The following is a 20930-nucleotide window of genomic DNA, read 5'->3' as shown; positions in this document are numbered from 1 at the left end:
TTTTGTGAAGCATTATTCAAAAGATGTGCTGTTCTTACTTCATCCGCGTTTCTAGTGTTATATCTATGAAAATCACTTCCTCTTTCAATCCGATCACACAAATATCGAGGCAGCAAACCGTTAACTACTTTAAAAATGAACACCATAGTCAAAAACACAATTCTTTGCTTCACTGACAGCCATTGCAAAGCGTCCAGCATAAAAGTTGAGGAAGTGAATCTATTACATCTTAAAATCAAACGCATTACTTTATTCTGCAAACGCTGTAATCTCGATATTTGTGTTTCATTGGCCAAAAATAAAATGGAAGGGCAAAAGTCTAGATGAGGGGAGATGATTGATTTGTATATCTGTATTTTACTACCAATAGTTAAATCGTTTTTCAAGCGACATAGGATTCCATACTTCTTGGCAATTTTCTTGATGACATTTTCAATATGAGAATTGAACTTGAGTTTGTCATCAAATCACGCCAAGATATTTAATTTCCTGAACGCGATCAAGTGTCTCATCATCAATAACAACAGAGACATCATCATCTACACGATTCCGCGAAATTACCATGAATTTAGTTTTACTTATATTCAATTTCAATTGTTTATACTTCAACCATCTACTTAGAGAACGCAAATCTTCATTCAAGCGTGAAACGGCTTCTTCTAAATCTTTAGCTGCAATGAATAACACAGTATCGTCAGCAAAAAGATTAATATCACAAAACCGTAAAACTCGTCGCAAGTCATTAATATACATAATAAATAAAAGGGGCCCTAATACACTTCCCTGAGGCACTCCAAGGTAATTGTCAACGGGACAAGATACAAAATCATTAAAAACAGTCCTTTGTGTTCTGTCAGATAAATAGCTTTCAAACCATTTGTATGCAGAACCCGAAATTCCAAAGCGCTTGATTGTTCTTAACAATAAGGGCCTAGAAATTGTCTCAAAAGCGCGTTTTAGATCCAAAAACACAGCAACAATCGTATCTTTATGCTCCAAATTTTCTTTCCATTTAGCTAACACTAAGTTTAACGCGGTTTCACAAGAATGGCCTTCCCGGTATCCCGATTGTTCCGGTATCAACAAACAGTTACTATTTAAATATTCTAACAGCTGGCCTTTTACAACAAGTTCTAAAATTTTCTCTAATGTGTGCAACATGTTGATGGGACGAAACTCTTCGGCTTTAATCGTCCCAGCAACTTTTTGTATAGGAACAACTAAAGATTCTTTCCAAATATGCGGCACGTGCCCAGATTGCAATGATTGATTAATAAGGTCCCGCAGAGTGTGTCGAATGACATGAAAGCAATCTTGAATAACTCTAGCATTAACATTATCTACTCCAGCCGTTTTTCCTAATGAAAAGCAAATATTTTTAAGTTCATCTAATGTAATTGGGTGAAAACCATTAAATCTACAATTACTATTAATCGGCTGTTTTATTTCGTCCGGTTCATTGATCAGTTCAATAGATTGATTGATCAGTGAAACGCTCTCGACGAAATAGTCATTAAACTTAGAAGCAATTACTTGTTCTGACTGTTCTAATATGCCATCAAAAGTTATGGTCCGCGATTTACAATTACTAGGCTTCATCAAAGATTTCAAAATTTTCCATAACTCTTTGCTGTTGTTTTGATGCTGATCAATTTTCCTCTGAATATATTCACATCGAGTTTTCTTAATCGATTGTGAATATTTATTACGCACGACCGTGTACCTATTCCAATGATTATCACTATTAGATCTACAAAACTTTTAGTACCATTTGTCCATCTTACGTTTAAGACGCAAAAGATCCAAATTGTACCAGCTGTTCGAGTTTTTCAAAGAAACAAACTTTTGTTCAACTAATTTATTGGTACAAGTTTTCAAAACGTTAGTAAGAACAGCTGCATCTTCATCTAAAGTTCCGGTAACTAATGGAAAATCCACGCTTCTCTCAACAAGATTCGAAACAGCTTGCTTCGAATATTTTCTCCAGCACTTCAATTTTACAAAATTATCGTTATCGTTAACACTGTCTAAAACATTAATTACTAAAGTTTCATGATCGGTTATTTTCAAATCAGCTTGAGTAACTGAACTGACAGAATCAAAATTAGAATAAACATGGTCAATCAAAGTTCTACTGTGCCGGGAAATACGCGTACATTCACTTACTAATTGTTTTAAATTAAAGAAATCAGCTAATTGCTTCAGATGGTTCGAATTGCTAGTATCATGCCAATTAATGTTAAAATCACCCGCAAGTATATTTAATTTACTAGAATCTAAAAATGTCTCGAACCAGTTCTCTAAAATTTCAATAAAACGCTGATTACTTGAACTGGGAGAATGATACAAAACACCATAATTACCCATCTTCATGCCACGTTCAACTGTAATGCCTAAGAACCAATTGCCATCAATAACTTCGTTTTGGCGAATATTGAATTGAACTGATTCTTTGACATAAATAGCAACACCGCCAGTGTGCCTCGAATGTGACAAACAAGCAGCAGCTTTATATCCCGGAATGCTATACTGATCAAAAGATTCAATTTCTACAATATGTGTTTCTGCTAACAAAACCAAAAGTGGACGATTTTCTTCTACAATCTGACGTAATGTTACGTAGTTTGTAGATAACCCCGCAATATTCAAATATAAAATCTCTAATTTACTCACATTACTACTGGAACTTGGTTGCTATTTATTGAAATATAAGCTGCTTTTTTTCTGATCATATAGTTTTTTATACACAAAACAATTAGAACTAAATGCTGCGTGGTTGACGTCCAGATTTAATTTACGCTCCTTATTAGTTTTTAAACAATTAACGCATTTCAATACAGTTGACGTACACTTAGAGGTGCTATGTTGTTTGCTGCATCTAGAGCATCGTTCGCAATTTTTGCAATCCGTGTTTTTGTGCCCAAATTCTCCACATCTGAAGCATCGCAAAACATTAATCGCGGGAACTATCGAGCACCGATCAAACCCTACATTTACTTTTTTCGCACATAACAAACATTTATACGTCTCGATATCGACTTCAATCACAACACTAAACTTGTTGTAAGTGAAGCGTGGATTTTCAAACATGTTAACTACTTTTACATCATTAATTGCGATGTCTTCATTTTGACTTTTTAAGAAGTCAATGAAGACATCGGAGGAATACTGATCGCTCATGGCCACCACTTTTAACATTGGCACCGATGTGGGAACAACAGCGTTGTAGTTTTCACCCAAATTGCTTTCAATGCCCTTTTTCACCTCATTTACATTGTATCCTGTTGCACACTCAACAATAATGGAGCCATCTTTCCCGTTTCTAAAGTTACTGATTTTGTGTGTTTTTGGATCCAGGTTTGTTTTCAAAAACTTGCGAGTTTCCTCGCAGTCTTGTTTGGACTCTTTAGGTTTAATCACAATGACCGGGCGAGCCTTACGGTTGTTCAGTTTTTTACTTTCAAACTTACTTTTATCATTTTCAACTTTATTTTTACTGATATCCTTACTTTTACTGTCCCCTTGTCCGTTTTTCAAAGCATCAGCGAAACTACATTTAACTTTATCATTAGTAGAATTCTCTTCGTCATGACTATTACTATTACCATCGGGGATTTGACCCGCTTCAGAGGGAATCGGCCCAGATCCACTGCTATTATTCATTGCAACTAAATTTTTGTCCGCAATAATTCTCGAAAATGAACTAGTCATATTTTCCAATTTTTCATTTAATAATATTTCAAGTCCGCCAACGGCTTCCTTCAGGGTACCATTTACATTTAAACGGATAGCTTCCATACCGGTCTTCAACGCGTTATCAATTTGAGCAGCAATCTGATCTCGCATGTTTGTGATTGAGGCCGAAATAGAAGATATTCTTTTCACTTCTTCCTCAATATTTCTAACATGCGAGATCGAATCACTCGGCTCGTCACAACTAGACAGACAATCGTCACACTTGTATAGGAGATTAACATTCTCCATGACAACCTTTGCCGTACTCCTAGTAAGTGTAGTGCATCTCATGTGGAACACACGAGAACACTTACCACTACAGGTTAACGGCAGATCGCTTGCCATTACCCCCGACTCGCATTTTGGACATTCCATTTCTACCTAAACACAGTCAACAGACGCTGCATGCAACAATACACAGGGTACAGAAGAGACAATTAAATATCGATTTCACCGCCGCAGCTACTATAGGAAAGCAATTGCTTCCTTTCAGTGAGCCGGGGGGATCGAAGAATAAGCAAAATTTTACGAGAACGGCTACTTTTGTAACCTGTTCTCCTACTTATCCTGTTATCAAATACAATTGGGCACGCGTCCACGCGTTGCAATTGATCAATCGCGGCACACAACACAATTTCACACGTAATTAAAAATAATTTTTTCACTGCACAACAAATTGAACTACACTGTTTGCCATCACACAGAGCAACACGTCTTCCTTCGAAAGGGAAGTAAAACCATAGAGGTAACTCCATAGAGGTAACTCTAAGACTAGTAGGTCCTGAAGAAAATCATTATTATTTTTGGCTCACTCAGTACCAGAACAACGGTCCCAAGCAGTCCCAAGCTATTTCACTCACCCCTGCATGTTCTGCATGAATCCACACACCCCTGATGTTATCTGTCAAACTTTCATAGCGAATCAAAACAAACATAGTGTAGTAATAGAATTTCAACTAGAATAGGGTACGTTAATCGTTTGCTTGGGACCAATAGGCTACTAAAGTGGTGAGCCAATTTAAAATCGTTAGTTTCGTATTGATTGTTGGTAACTCTAAGACCACTGGGTCCCGAAGGAAATCATTATTATTTTTGGCTCACTCAGTACCAGAACAACGGTCCCAAGCAGTCCCAAGCTATTTCACTCACCCCTGCATGTTCTGCATGAATCCACACACCCCTGATGTTATCTGTCAAACTTTCATAGCGAATCAAAACAAACATAGTGTAGTAATAGAATTTCAACTAGAATAGGGTACGTTAATCGTTTGCTTGGGACCAATAGCACAAACGAAGTGACAGACGGAGCGGCTCGAAAACTTTGGTGACTAACCTGCTATTTCAATTTTTCAGTGTACCACATGGCAACACCACTATTATGTACTGGATTGTACCACATGGCAACACTACTACTGGATTGTACTAGCATTTTCACCAAATGTATTAGAATGTTTTGGTTCTATCTCTTTCACTCTACTCAAAACTGAAATGCATAAAAAAATGACAAAATGATACGCACTCTTTGCACACTGTCAAAGAATCATTGTACACAAAATCAACTTTGTTCAAATCAAAACAAAAAAACTAACCCATCTGGTGGATGATGGCACAAGCTTCCAAGAAAATTCTATTACAGTGAACCACATTATTTCAATGGATTTCTTCGCCAGTTAGTCGTCTGTCACTTCGTTTGTGCCAATAGGCTACTAAAGTGGTGAGCCAATTTAAAATCGTTAGTTTCGTATTGATTGTTGGTAAAACCGTTGGTCCCGGCCCATTAGTGTTTGAATAGGTGCGATCTCGGGTGCGATATCCTACGCAGGTGTGGAAGCTGCCTTCCTTCACATTCGATTGCCTTCAATGGATGGCAATCGATGTCCGTCGGTGATTGGCTCTAGATTGCGGAACAGAGACCAACGTTAAATAAAGGAAAGAAGAAGAAGAAAGTCACTATATTTAAAATGCGACTATACTTAATTCGAACAGTTCTTCTAGGTCCTCGAAAAAAGTATCCATTTTTTTACTTTAATTAAGAAATAGTAATGTGTTAGTTCAGTTTTTGGAAATCGCTGGGATAAAATCACACCAAAACTGCTTTACAAAGTGCTCCACTCCTGCCATTACACCATACTGTTTGAAACAATTGAAAACTTCACTTCTAGATAGAGCTGGAATTCGGGCCTAACAGCATTTGTAAAAAGAAAGATTTTCGCTATCCGATGGTTAAGTTGGTCTGCGTGGGAGCTCGCGTGGGAGTGCCTTGAATTCCTAGAAATCATCGATAGAAGTCATTGTTTACTAAAGCTGTTGCGCCCTAATTCCAGCTCTATCTAGACTTTTTCACTTGATGGAATATATCTCAGAGTAAAGGCCCACGCACATTAGATCCGGATCGGACGCGTTGCGGCAAAGTGAAAGCTAAATCTATTGTCTAACTGTCAAATTTACGTCAACGCAACGCAAACGGATCTAATGTGGGTGGCCCTTAAGAGAGTTTCTTAGAGTAACTCTAGCTTGCTCTAATTTTTTTTTCACTGTCCGCTCCCTCGGTGTAGCTCTCACAAACTCCGGCAAACAGTTCACACGGAAACCGCAAAATACTCAAAAATGACTATAAAGGACTCAATTTTTACTATAAAGTATGCATATTCGGCTAAAACGGGACTATACCTAAAATGTGTGTATTTTTTACACCTTTTACTCGACCTTTTATGAGTATCTGTTACTCATAAATGCATAAATTTTATTCATTATTGTACTAGTAATTACTCATAAATGTGTAAAATTTTACCGCACGTTGGACACCTCTTCGACCAGTGAACGGGTCATCAATTCCAGCTTGAGAAGGGTTCTTGACCGAAAGCAATTTTTTTTTTCGCAAAACCGGAATGAAAATTAACTTTTTTATACTGATTTTCTCGTTCTTGTTAGAAAAACCAGTTAGCTCTCCTTAGCATTGATCGATTTTCTTCGTCGACTTTCTCTTTCGGTAATAACTCGAGCCCACAACCTTTCCTTGTTGTGTTTGTTGTATTAGCTTCTAGATAAAAGCTTATTTTATCGATTTGTGTGCTGAAAATACCTGGGAATGTCTTAAAATGGTCGTGGGGATACAAAGAAAAAGTCGACGAAGAGAATCTGTCAATGTTACTTAGGACCTAATGCAATGTTCAGCTTGAATACAGTCTCTTTAGTTTTGCTGAGTACCACCCATATTCTTATTTTCGTTCGAACCGTATTTTGCATACCAAAAAACTTTTTTTTTTTGTCCGCTAAAAAAAATAACTCTAGTATGCGTGTTCGCGACGCGCGTGTCACGTTCATCAGACGAAGCCGAAGGGGCTTCGTCCTTTATTATTATTTTTCGAGAGGAACTCGCAATCCGCGAAGGATCACGCGGCGAACTTTCGGCGTGCGGTTATTCACAGACCAGACCGGAGGAAGGGGTTCGAATGCCTCACGGAGGATCCTAATCGAATTGGTAGGTTTCGACTGGCTTCGAGCTCGTCGTTCCAACAGCAGGAACCGATACCACTTGAAGCGAGATTCGCCTACTTTCGAACAGGATTCCTTAGGACTTGGCTGAGTGCTCTACGGTTGGGATATGGTTGGACGGTAGCTGCCCAGCTCAGATGGGGGCAGTAGCGCGATTCCAACAGATACACCAGCGGTAAACCTGATCAGCCTAGTCGGGGAGTGCCCAAACTCTGAAACGGGTTCCGACCAATAAAGGTGCTCGGCCGGTACTTGCCCAGCTCAGATGGGGGCAGTAGCGTCGATTCCGAGGAAACTCTTATTGGAAACGGATTACCGCGAGAGAGTTTGATAGGCTGGAGGCGAAGAGTGTTATTGAGGTGATATGTAGGAGTAAGGGTGGACCTGGCGACAAGTCCGTACACTTGGATAGGATAGTGAAAACTGAATATATTTTGGTTGTATCAAAACGCTTTTATAGCGTCCCTTAGACCTAAGTTTTGGGCGTCGGTGCCCACGTACGCATGTGCGTCTATCTTCCCGCACAGGGGTTCTAGACGCACTTTCTTCCTAATTCTAGATTTCCCTTGGTCACGCATCCTAGTAGGGGAACGTTTTCATTTTTAACTTTTATGACCCAAGTTCTCGCGCCTCGCTGGTGCATGTAAATTACTTTAAATCAATCCGCACCAGGCTTCCTGTTTACATTGGCCCGCTCCCCAGATCTAGCCTATAGCTTGGATGCGTACGCATGCATCGCTGCCTATCTAGGCCTAAGTGCATTTTTCCATTGATTTTGCTCTCTGCGGTGGAACCGTCGCTAGCTCGGTTTTATTGCCCTTTGTGTTTTTGGAAGGATGCCGAACGCAAGATTGTCCCTTGGGACGATTTCATTGCTTTCTATTAATGCTTCAACTATCCTTCCCAAGACTGGTTCTATTACGATAATTCGTTTATCTTGGCGTTGTTACGCATCTTTTTAGGGAACCAGATTTTATTACCTTTGCGCCAGGCTCGCATTGCCGGGCGCACCGAGCTCCATGCGACCGATTCATTACCATTCCATTCACATAGCACGCGGACTGCCTTGGCATCGAGCGTCTAATACACCGCAGCGCTGCACGCATTGCAGGGCTGCATATGGTTCACCGTGGAGCGAAGAAAGTGGAAAGTAAATGCGTACTGATTCTATATGCGTCAGCCAGATCTGGCGGTGTGGCATGTTTACTTCTCGTTTACGAGGCGTGAGTTAGGGTAGGTTTGGTCTTGACTTTGTGCTTCTTGCACCTCTCTTAGACAAATTTCTTGCTTTCGCTTATTTCCCGTACGAGGGCGGTGACCTATCGTGGGAACTTGAAAATGCATAATGAATTGCGATATTTTACGTTGCATCTGCAACAATGCGATTAAGTGTGTAGTAAAGCCTGTAGACTATTATCAACACTATTATCATAGAGGTAACTCTAAGACCACTGGGTCCCGAAGAAAATCATTATTATTTTTGGCTCACTCAGTACCAGAACAACGGTCCCAAGCAGTCCCAAGCTATTTCACTCACCCCTGCATGTTCTGCATGAATCCACACACCCCTGATGTTATCTGTCAAACTTTCATAGCGAATCAAAACAAACATAGTGTAGTAATAGAATTTCAACTAGAATAGGGTACGTTAATCGTTTGCTTGGGACCAATAGGCTACTAAAGTGGTGAGCCAATTTAAAATCGTTAGTTTCGTATTGATTGTTGCTATTATACTAGACCCTCTCTAGAGTAGAGCATACTTTACCTATTAGTGGAGGTGGAATATTTTTAGTATAAATGGGTATTTTTTACCCATTAAGGGTATTCGCCAAACACCGCAAAAATAGCAGCGAATAAATAATAATCATAATGGCGGTTGTTTTCGTTCAGTGTGGCACGTTTATGTCATTTGACGTTCTTTTTTTGTGTGCTGTCAAAATTCAATAATAATTGACTGAGGTGTGTGAGTTGATGAAATTACAGACAGATTTCTTAAAAAAAAATTAGATTATTTACGCTCTAATCCCATTTTATCCAAGCGGAACAATTAAACTTCTCAGTTGATAACGTTATTTTGTTGAGCTATTTCCCACAGAGCGGTGACCCCGCATTGGTTAGGACAAAGTTGTTATCTATGAACCAAGGTGCGAGCTTGGAAGTGTTTTTGTTAGCTGCAACTAAATGTTACACGAAGCAATAAATGATATGCGTGGGAGATTGTAAATCTTAGCTGTTTATTTTCCAGGCGCAATCGCATAATAGCATTGATTAGTCATTGATAAAATCCTTAAGGTGATCTGGAGGAAAACGTGTTAAATAATGGTGAAGCTATACGCCATCAGTGTGTTCTACAAGGCCCCCAATGAGGCTCGATTACTGAAGTCGGCATACGACCTGCAGAGTTTCTCATTTTTTCAAAGAGGTTCGGTACAGGAATTTATCAGGTAATAAACATTGGTTCCCTTGAAGGGTATCCCATATTATGTTACTTATTTCAGTTTTGCAAGCAAAACCCTCGTCGAGCGTACCCAAGCGGCTACACGTCAATCCGTAAAGCAGGACGTTTATATGTGCCACGTATATGTCCGAGCGGACAACCTGGGCGCTGTGCTAATCTCAGACCACGAATATCCCCATCGGGTGGCTCATACCCTGTTGACCAAAATTCTGGACGATTTCAACGCCAAGGTGGTTAAAGATCAGTGGCCTTCTGGAAGTGAATCTTCAATTGATTTTACTACACTGCCCGCAACGCTCAGTAAGTACCAGGATCCACGGGAAGCCGATGCTCTCACAAAAATGCAGGAAGATCTGGATGAAACGAAGATTATCCTTCGAAATACGATAGAAGCTGTGCTGGAGCGCGGGGAAAAGTTGGACGACCTGGTGTACAAATCCGAATCGCTTTCGATACAGAGCAAAGCGTTTTACAAGACGGCTAAGAAGACCAATTCTTGTTGCAACTTTGGCTAAGTTCGCTTGAAGGCAATCATGCAGTCAAGAAAATTTCAACCCACCAAAATATTGAACACAAAGAAAATATCTCTTTTGGTTAGGTTGTTGGAATTCTGGAATTATTTGGCAGTGGAAAGCATTCTCAAGATTGAACTGTATTATTTGTGCTAGACAAATCTTAATTAAACAACAACATTTTACTATTAGTTTTACCGAATACGACGCAAGATTATGTTATGTTTCTTGAGTTGAACTGCGAAAAATATTATATTGTTTGTCAATGTTTCCCAATACTCCATTTTTTGTCATTTGAACATCACCATGAAATATTGTCATGGATAATTGGCTTTAGTTCAAATGTTTCAAATAAGAAGAGAAGTAGACCGTTTTTTCTAGGTTCAACGTTTTTCTTTTAGGTTATCTAATTTGTTATATTTTTAAAAGATACGCGAAATCAAACATGCATAAATAAAGCATAATGGGTTAACATCATTGTAGTAGTATATACGTGAATACTGCTACAAACACTGACGTGAAATTATCACTATTCCGTCATTTATTGGAAACTATAACAAAAAGCTTGTGCGTTATGTGATTACATACTGCTGGTCGTAACAAGTGGGATAAGTGGAGGAACGAACATATACATACATATACCTAAACAAATAATAACGATAAAGCTATTAATGATGTTTTGAAAAAGTTGCTGTTCACATATTGAGCATTCTACTACGGCATTACTGGCATTATGGAGCCTTGCAGGTCGGAAGTAAATAAAATAGCCTCTCGCCATGGATGGTGTTCTTGTTGCTTCTTTACTTATCACTTTCTAGTATTAAACATCTTTCTTGCTCATATGCATGTCTAATCAAATCCCTAATTTAAAGCTAAAAAAAGTAAAAGACAAATGTTCAATAATTGCCAATTGTTTAGAGAAAAGTCTGAACCCTGATCCAAATAACTAGCGTTCACTCAGAGTGAGCGCTCGTGTTTCGTAGAATCGTTCATTGTGACTATATACAAGCGAGGGTTTGTATGTCGGACACTTGCCTTTTGGTCTCTTCTTGTGTCTAATAGCGAATTCGTTTATTATTCAGTTCCAACCTGGATCGGGTATCAAGATTGGGTCTGCTTGTTTTCTGACAAACGCCAGTTTGATCGTTTGTTTTTAAAACCCAGCTCAGGTTGAGGTTCGCACTGACAAAAAGTTCGGGTTCGCACTGGGTTGGAACTGGTTCCAACCCCGATAATAAACGAATTCGCTATAACATGTACTTACAGGTATAGCATCTGATGGTTTCAGGATTCCGGGGATCATCTTTTGTGGTGAATGAGTGGAAGCAGGCCTGGTTGCGTGAAATACATTTGGGAGAATATCTTTTTGAGATTTTAGTAGTCACGTTTTGTTTGTAGTTTATATTTTATTACTTTCATATACTGCCTTTATACGCATAACTGTCCCATGTTCTATGCAATCCTTATGCACCGTGGGACTCTTATGCGTATAACGGCAGTATAATTATCGTAAATAATAGTTATTCAATAATAGATCATTCATCCATATATTCAATAATAAATTTACGAATGACTATATTTTGGATACCTAACAATTGGACAGAATCAGTAGCAAGAATAGGTTGCAGAATGTTCGCCTTCGAAAATATCGATACGTTTTTCAGGGTTGTAGTTTTGGTTTCCAGGTTTTGGGTTGTCAGGGTTCTAGTTTTGGTTTTTGGTTCAACCACAAAAGACATTGGCGGATTCTGGTTCGGAATGACAGGTTGCTATTTTGAGCAACTTATCGTCGTAAAATTATAAATTATATTAAGGTATTAGTCAACAAATGTGGATAGTAAGTTAGACATGTTATGGTATGAACTTTTGCTATCATTATTAACAGGTAAATTTTAATTTTTTTAGATTACTACATTATACTGTTAACACTCTCACTCAATTCAATAAGGCATATTTAATTGACCTGCATTGGGTTATTATTTTGCATGCAATGATATGGGAAAAGGGGGGACTCCCGATTCTGCATGGAGAGTGTATGGGAGCCGTTCTAGGGTTTGGTTGGGGCATGTGATTCATTTTAGACATTATAGTTTGACGTGATAACCATATTCCACTCACGTTCTGGAATGTGGCCTTGAGACTTGAGATCTGGCCTTTATAAGACCCCCTTCTGTCTCTCAAAATCAAAATCAATAATCAAAACTAACAAAAACACGCAATAGGACTATCAATTTCTGAAATTTAATTTCTCGCATGAAAGGCAACATATAGAACAACTCGCCCTATGAACTCAATAAAACCGGTATGATTTACGATTTGAGGATTGCTTAACTGCAACCAGGTCCCAGGGCTTGTCTGCATCTCTACATTTTGAAAGATGCACATTAGTGATGCCAGTTGTGATGTAGCGGACCAAAAGTTTGTTGGAATTTAACTACAAACCAAAATTAAATAATTGTGTAGTATTGAATTATGATTTTAACTATGAATTGTTTTTTCTAAATTATTGAGTCTAATGGCTGCAATTTTATTTTAGTTCAACACTTTTGGAATGCGACATCACACAGGTACTCCCTTTGAATTTGGCTTGATCGAGTGACGTTTTTCTTTTCTTTAGATCAAGAAGATGAAGTTTTGAAGAAGACAACGATCATAAATCACAGAATAGAAAAAAAGTTGGTCGCCTTGTGAGACTTAGGTTAAGAAAATCTTTAATGTTTATTAAAAATTAAATTAATTAAAATATCGCGTCATATAAGAAACCAATGAGCCGGCGCCGGTGGTGTAGTGGTAAGCGTGACTGCTTTCTAACACCCCAATGGGTCTGGGTTCAATCCCAGCCGAGGTCGGTGGGATTTTTCTGAGGCATAAAAATCTCTGGTCACGTCTTCCTTCGGAAGGGAAGTAAAGCCGTTGGTCCCGGCCCATGTGTGTTGTGAATGGGTGCGATATCCTACGCAGGTGTGGAAGCTGCCTTCCTGCACATTCGATTGCCGTCAATGGATGGCAATCGATGTCCGTCGGTGATTGGCACTAGATTGCGGAACAGAGGAATAAAGGAAAAGAAAAGAAGAAACCAATGACCATTTATAAAGGTGCTGAAGGGATATCAATGATAAGTAATAAGAAAGAAACTATTGATAGACCTTATTTTCTGATTCAGAAATCTTATAACAATTTTGACATTTTGAGCTAGTTTAACATTTTTCGAATATTTGCTCTAGAGAAAAGTATTTTGTTCGACATAAATCAAATATAGTTGAAGTAGTTTATTAAAAAAAAGTTCAATAAGTTGATTTTTAAGCGGGTGGCCACATTGCCCCACTTTCCCCTACATAGAACATCGACCAAAGGAGGCATCGACTTGTGGAAATATCGACTTAGAGTACGAGTACACGGTAAGAAAAAAGTACCTAACGGCCATACCACAGACAAACAGACATAACACATTGAATATTTCTCAATGTAAAACATCGTCGCTAAAACATTACCGCCATCTGTTGAACACAGTGTGGTGGGTAGTACGCTGAACAGATGGCGGTAGTGTGTAAACGTCAAACGCAAGGGAATTTACTATGCGCGCCACAGGTGGCGGTGCTACCAACTAAGTTACTATTAAATTGACCGTTAAATGCTTGTTCGATGAACAACTTGCGACTGTTATGTCTGTTTGTCTGTGGCCATACTTTTACCTACTATTGACTAGTTTGTCTCCTTTTCTTCTGCTAATGTTGTCAAAAACGGAGAAGCAAAACCACCCAACAGGGGTAGTTCAGTGTGGGAATCCAACGTTGAGTATAATCATATTTACCTACTTTTGGGTACAACTAACTTACTTTTGGGTAGAAAGCGAGTGGAAAATTCCATACGAATTGCACACAAGTAAATGAAAACCGCTTTATACCTTGTACAGACATACAAAGTTCACTGTTGTACATGGTTGTACCAACAATCAATACGAAACTAACGATTTTAAATTGACTCACCACTTTAGTAGCCTATTGGTCCCAAGCAAACGATTAACGTACCTTATTCTAGTTGAAATTCTATTACTACACTATGTTTGTTTTGATTCGCTATGAAAGTTTGACAGATAACATCAGGGGTGTGTGGATTCATGCAGAACATGCAGGGGTGAGTGAAATAGCTTAGGACTGCTTGGGACCGTTGTTCTGGTACTGAGTGAGCCAAAAATAATAATGATTTTCTTCGGGACCCAGTGGTCTTAGAGTTACCTCTATGGTTGTACCAACAATCAATACGAAACTAACGATTTTAAATTGGCTCACCACTTTAGTAGCCTATTGGTCCCAAGCAAACGATTAACGTACCCTATTCTAGTTGAAATTCTATTACTACACTATGTTTGTTTTGATTCGCTATGAAAGTTTGACAGATAACATCAGGGGTGTGTGGATTCATGCAGAACATGCAGGGGTGAGTGAAACAGCTTGGGACTGCTTGGGACCGTTGCTCTGGTATTGAGTGAGCCAAAAATAATAATGATTTTCTTCGGGACCCAGTGGTCTTAGAGTTACCTCTATGGTTGTACTACCGTTTTACTGCTTTAAGCTAGTACCACAAATTGTACTTTTTGAGGTACTAGATTAAAGGAGTACAACACAACGGTACTAACTTAGAGGTAACACTAAGCCCAGAAGGTCCCGAAGAATCGAATTCAAATTTTTGGCTCAGCTCTGGTACTATCTTCGGTCCAAAGTTAACCGATGCAAAGTTAACCGAAACATAGGAAAATCCACGAACCCCTCATTTTATCTGTCAAAGTTTCAAAGCGAATCAAAACAAACATTGTGTAGTACTAGAATTTCGACTAGAATGGGGCACGTTAATCGATTTGCTTGGGACCAATACTGCCCATAATCGCATATCAGTCCCATATGGATAGGAAATCAAGCAAAGATGGGACTGATATGCGATTATGGGTAGAATAGGCAAGTCGCATTTCAACCTTATTGCATATCGCATATTAGCTTATTGCGTGCTCCCAACTTAGTGTTCTAGATGCACTTCAACAGTTATTAATTGAGAGCTTTCGATGCCTGTACCATTTTTGCATTGGTATAATTGTGTGGCAAGTCCAATCATACTTCTATGCCCAGGGAAGTCGAGAAATTTTCCAACCCGAAAAATTCCTAGACCGGACCGGGAATTGAACCCAGCCACCTCCAGCATGGTCTTGCTTTGTAGCTGCGCCTTTACCGACTGAGCTAAGGGAGGCCCCTTTATTGTTGCTTATTATTTTAATAGAAATTTTCCCTTCTTTCAAACATAAGCTGTTTTTTTTAATCATTATTGGAGCTGGCGTAGCATTAGTGATTGTGTATTGTTGTTTTACATCAACAGGCTGGATGAAGCTCCAATGATGTTAATGTTATCAACTATAGTAAAAAACGTACATTCGAGCATGGTCATAACATAAAAAAAACATTCATCTTACATATAGTCAGTTACTCCTGCCGTCGAAAAACGGAAGAAAACTTTCGACGAAGCGCATCACGGGTGAGATGAAAGTAGAAGACAGATGCAACTCTGTTGAACAATCTCTGCAACCAGCAAATCGCACCGTATGATCCATAATATGTGCGACTTAGATGTAACCTTAGCATGAGGTTGTTACGAAGCGGTCGGGGTTGAACATTCAGGTCAATTTGCCTCAAGATAGCTTCGCAATCTGTCCTTCCCTGCAGATATCGGCGACGGTTAGGTCTCTGCTTGTGTCCGTTCTAGTCCGGAGAGGTTCTAGGTCGATAAGTTGACATTGGCTTTCGTAACTGGGTAATCGAAACGGTGCATTACAAGGCAATCTACGTTGCGCAAAACGAAGAAGGCGACGTTGAACAGATTCGATTCTCTCGGCAGCGTTGTTGTACTGTGCGCTGAACAATACTCAAGCGTCAAATCGAACAAGTGAACAATAGATGCTGTAAAAAATGTTATATTCTCCTTAAAAGACATTGAAACTATCTGCAGATTCAGAATCCAGTAATTTCTTGATCAATTTTCCCTTTTGATAACACATTGCGTGCAATTTCCTAGCGGAATCAACTCACTTGAACTGCGAAATTAACGTCCAAAATCTGGTCGATGCCGGACTTGCTCTATTCGATGTCAAGTCAATTGAACGCCGACTATCAGATCGGGGGTGAGTAGAATTCAACTCACTTGCCTTGGCTTAAACGGGAATATGAGTGATTGACTTAAGAGGAAGTCTATGAAGAGATTCGATCAATGCAGATAGAACCTTTTAAAATATTCATCTAGAAAATTTATCAATAAAAAAAAGAAACTCTTCATTAATTCATGTTCGATATTTCGGACAGTTTCAGCTAATTAAAATCTTGTCTCTTTTTTGCTGATTTTAAGTTTCATTTAAACATAGACCACAATTTATCGCTTATAAAACCGGTCCGCGACTTTAGCCGCCCAAAGCTCAGGATGGGCCACCTTTTTGTGGGTGTACATGTTCGAACTCGAATTACACGTTCGTGGACAGTATGGGCACGAATACAGGACCTCCCCGCGGTGGTTCGCCTCGTGCTCCTTCAACCGCAAAATACGCTTAAATTGTTTACCACAGTAACTGCAAGCAAATGACGGCCGTTCCTCGTGGTTGAACCGCTTATGGCTGGCTAAGGCTAGCTCGTTTACCGCTTCTTTTCCACAAATATCGCACGTAACCGGACCACCGGCTAGACATCGCTTTAGATGATTCATGTACGTATCCTTATTCTTGAGCCACTTCTTACAGTGTTCGCACTGCTTCTTCAAACTTGCTGCTCCTTCTTCCGAGTGCGAAAGACGATGGTTCTCCAGAAGTGATTTATGGACGAACCCTTTGGCACATATGTCACATACCCAACTAGAAGCGGCTCCGTGTATGTTTTGCTGGTGAGCCCGCAGGAGGACGGCAGTACCAAATCTGAAGAAGGAATCTTAACATTACTAAAAATACGCTACCTAGGCCTAGATACTGACGATTTATCACAATCTTTGCAGTTGAAGATTTTCTGCTCCATAGAAATGTGATACTTCATATGGTTTCGTAGCAAATAGTCCTTGTAGAAGGCAGCATCGCATATCTCACATTTGAAGGGCTTTTCCGAGTCCGGCGTGTGCACCCATTTGTTATGTTTCTCCAATCCGTCGCTCTCGGTGAAAGACTTGTTGCAAAGCTTTCGAAATTAAAAATATAATAGTTATGTTATCATCAACCGTAAGAAATGACTGGAATTCCAGCACAACTCACCTCACAACGGAACATATCCGGATTGATGTGCCGCTGGCAGTGTTCGAACAACCTTCGCTTCTTGCAAAACTTGCGCCCACAGCAGACAGCGTACCCGCGCATGTCGTGCTCGGTTTTGTAATGTTTCTCCAGTTGATAGTAGCTTTTACCAACAAATTCACACTTTTCGCATATGAGAGTACAAAACCGTCGTATGATTTCATCCTGTTCGGCGATTTCTCCAGCGGTTTTCAGTGTTTTCCTAGGTGGCGCGGATACAACACGTGACGTTGGCGAAGAATACTCTGGAATTGTTGTAGCTGGCGGATGTTCTGTACTAGTAATTATCGGCTCCGGAATGTTTGAGTCAGCGGTAATCTTCGTCTCACAATCCACCGTTGTGGCTGGCGTTGAAAAGATTACCATCGTTTCTGAATGATGCGCTCGCATGTGAGTGTTTAATGTACGGACTGAATTAAAATATTTGTTACATTTATCACAATAAATATTCAAACTCTCTACATTTTGATGCCAATTTTTGTGACCGGAGAGTTGCCACTCGCTAGCAAAAGCCTTCTCGCATTGATCACACTTGTACTTTTTCTCCGACTCAATCGTATGGCATACCACTTTGTGCAATTGCAAACCCTCTTCATCCTTAAAACTTCTCACTGGTTCACACAATTCACACTGGAATGGCGAATCATCCTTATCGTGACTGCCGGATTCATGTTTGCACACGTGCTCAAACAAACTAGATTTCTTTTGAAAGCTACGTTCACAACATGTAACGTAACCCTGTATGTGATGTATTTTTCTATAGTGCAACAATAATCGAGAAAATGTTGTTGATCTATGATCACATGCATCACATTTAAGTTGGACATATGTTGCTATTAATTCATTCCGTTCGAGATTCATCTTTCTCTGAGAGTTAACATGTCGCTTTTTACGAATCGGTTCGCTACTAAACTTAGTTGAAGATTTCCGTCTAGTAGATCTACATCTCTCAGCTATGGGAACAGTTGAATTCTCTTCTGAATCGTCAGACGTTCCTGACTCGTTCTTGACCTAAAATAAAAACTAATATAACATCCAATTTCAGAAAATAATCAAGACTAGATACCTCAGCATCCAATCCATCCATACTAATTCGACCCTCTATTTCATCCTGATCATTAAGATTCTCACAATTTACGTCATCATCCGAATCCTCATTACTTTGTATCTCAAAACTCTGTTTCATTGGAACATCCTCTGTTTTGAGCAATTCACACGCAAACAGTTGCTGTTGATGTTCGTTTTCATCAAACAGTTGTTCCGTCTTGATGACGGCTTCCAACAAATGCTCCCGATCCCAAAGCTGTTCAACTTCACAGTAGAATTTGTGGAAATCTTCAATCTTCTCCCAACAGCTGGTACAAAGGACCCGATGTTCATACTCGTTGACCTTTTTGATAGAAGAAACGAAATGTGCTGCTCTCATTACATGATCACTTCGAGAATTCAAATTCAATACTAACCTTGAACCAAAAGTGCCTTCTGAGGATAGCCTCGACATCCTCTACACTGGTTTCGTCCGTTATTCGAAGGTAATTTTCAGTTTTTCTCTGGCAAGTCAAGCAGTCTTCCAGCGTTTCGGTCATTTTTGTTTTGTTTTGACTGCCTAAAAGTGCATCCGATGCATTCGGATATAAACAAATTCTGACATTTTAGGCAGTGTTGCCATGTCCTGTAGGTTCATGGATCTCAGAGGATCTCAGTGGCTGCATGTATACACGGAGAAGCGAAACAACTCAGAATCGAAATTGAAAGTACTTAAAAATAAGTATTTATCCAACACTATGCTGTTTTGGATACATTTCTGTTCTCATTGATGAGCTCTTTTAACTTAATCTTGCAGTATAATCAAAACAGCTACTTTTACTTTGAAAGTATCCAAATTGCGCAAATTGCGATTGTACTTCGTTTTGGATGAAAAATCGCGACGAGTGCCAGTTTTATTTCGGCTATGTCTCCTGCCGAGAACAAAATTTTACCAACAATCAATACGAAACTAACGATATTAAATTGGCTCACTACTTGACTAGCCTATTGGTCCCAAGCAATTCGATTACGTACCCCATTCTAGTCAAAATTCTAGTACTACAGTATGTTTGTTTTGATTCGCTATGAAAGTTTGACAGATAAAGTGAGGGGTTAGTGGATTTTCCTATGTTTCGAGGGGTGAATCGATTAGCTTGGGACCAAAGAAAGTACCAGAGCTGAGCCAAAAAGTTGAGCACGCTTCTTCAGGTCCTTCTGGTCTTACCTCTATGATTTTACCCGTTCCGAATTTTAACATCGGAGTTGCGTACCATAACTAGTTAAATTCACGTACTAGTTTACTGTTCCGGAGAGGAAAAAGGTAAGTTCTACATGGTTCTACCATAGAGGTAACTCTAAGACCACTGGGTTCCGAAGAAAATCATTATTATTTTTGGCTCACTCAGTACCAGAACAACGGTCCCAAGCAGTCCCAAGCTATTTCATTCACCCCTGCATGTTCTGCATGAATCCACACACCCCTGATGTTATCTGTCAAACTTTCATAGCGAATCAAAACAAACATAGTGTAGTAATAGAATTTCAACTAGAATAGGGTACGTTAATCGTTTGCTTGGGACCAATAGGCTACTAAAGTGGTGAGCTAATTTAAAATCGTTAGTTTCGTATTGATTGTTGGTTCTACTAAACAATACGTGATAGATTTCCCGAAAAGTGGCAGTAATAACAACAATCAACGATTTTAAATTGGCTCACCACTTTAGTAGCCTATTGGTCCCAAGCAAACGATTAACGTACCCTATTCTAGTTGAAATTCTATTACTACACTATGTTTGTTTTGATTCGCTATGAAAGTTTGACAGATAACATCAGGGGTGTGTGGATTCATGCAGAACATGCAGGGGTGAGTGAAATAGCTTGGGACTGCTTGGGACCGTTGTTCTGGTACTGAGTGAGCCAAAAATAATAATGATTTTCTTCGGGACCTACTAGTCTTAGAGTTACCTCTATGGTAATAATCCTCGAATTAAACATAATTCCTTCTTAAACACCGTGCCAAAAGCACGTAAAAATTCCATAAGAATCACTTATGAGTATTAGCCACAAGAAATCGATATGAATCCCATAGATTTGCCTCATGAAAAATAATGTCGACATAAAAATAATTAAACGGAGCAGAATGGTTTCGGTTCCATGGACGTTGAGATTACAGGTCTTGTGTCTGGATCACTCGTCTTTCAGCGCTTGGGTAAATGGAATGGCTAAAGGCGTATAAGAGCTACCTTATGTTAGACGAAAATCCTTCATAAGTCACACTTATGAAATTCATATGTGTTGTTCATAAGTCGAGCCTTATGAAATTCTTAAAGCCCAAACGCAATATGGGCGGAAGCGGAACGGAAACGGAAAGTTTGACAGTTGGCACAAATGACATCAA

General features: G+C 39.4%; 2 protein-coding genes across 4 annotated transcripts; one reads left to right on the top strand and one right to left on the bottom strand.

Moving 5' to 3' along the window:
- The first annotated feature begins 9220 nt into the window (after positions 1-9220).
- Ykt6 (YKT6 v-SNARE) lies at positions 9221-10979 on the top strand. 3 transcript variants are annotated; one of them, XM_065237517.1, is made up of 3 exons: positions 9221-9374; positions 9476-9674; positions 9729-10979. In XM_065237517.1, exons 2-3 carry the CDS (start codon positions 9550-9552, stop codon positions 10201-10203), a joined length of 600 nt encoding a protein of 199 aa, XP_065093589.1. In that variant the 5' UTR covers positions 9221-9374; positions 9476-9549; the 3' UTR covers positions 10204-10979. The 3 variants fall into 3 exon arrangements, with proteins under 3 accessions (XP_065093589.1, XP_065093587.1, XP_065093586.1); XM_065237515.1 differs by having other exon boundaries at positions 9221-9413; XM_065237514.1 differs by having other exon boundaries at positions 9221-9674.
- A 5609-nt stretch (positions 10980-16588) lies between these two features.
- LOC135714188 (zinc finger protein 91-like) lies at positions 16589-19135 on the bottom strand. Its single transcript, XM_065237493.1, has 5 exons — positions 18970-19135; positions 18573-18896; positions 17468-18517; positions 17197-17393; positions 16589-17140 (listed from the first exon to the last, which is right to left on the bottom strand). Exons 1-5 carry the CDS (start codon positions 19090-19092, stop codon positions 16609-16611), a joined length of 2226 nt encoding a protein of 741 aa, XP_065093565.1. The 5' UTR covers positions 19093-19135; the 3' UTR covers positions 16589-16608.
- Between the last annotated feature and the right edge of the window lie 1795 nt (positions 19136-20930).

The sequence above is a fragment of the Ochlerotatus camptorhynchus genome, unplaced genomic scaffold (genome assembly GCF_037179485.1).
Source record: "Ochlerotatus camptorhynchus isolate MF236.1 unplaced genomic scaffold, CSIRO-AGI_Acam_v1.1 ptg000626l, whole genome shotgun sequence".
Lineage (NCBI taxonomy): Eukaryota > Metazoa > Arthropoda > Insecta > Diptera > Culicidae > Ochlerotatus > Ochlerotatus camptorhynchus.
The sequence above is the reverse complement of the archived record's forward strand: the minus strand, read 5'-3'. Positions and strand labels throughout refer to the sequence as shown.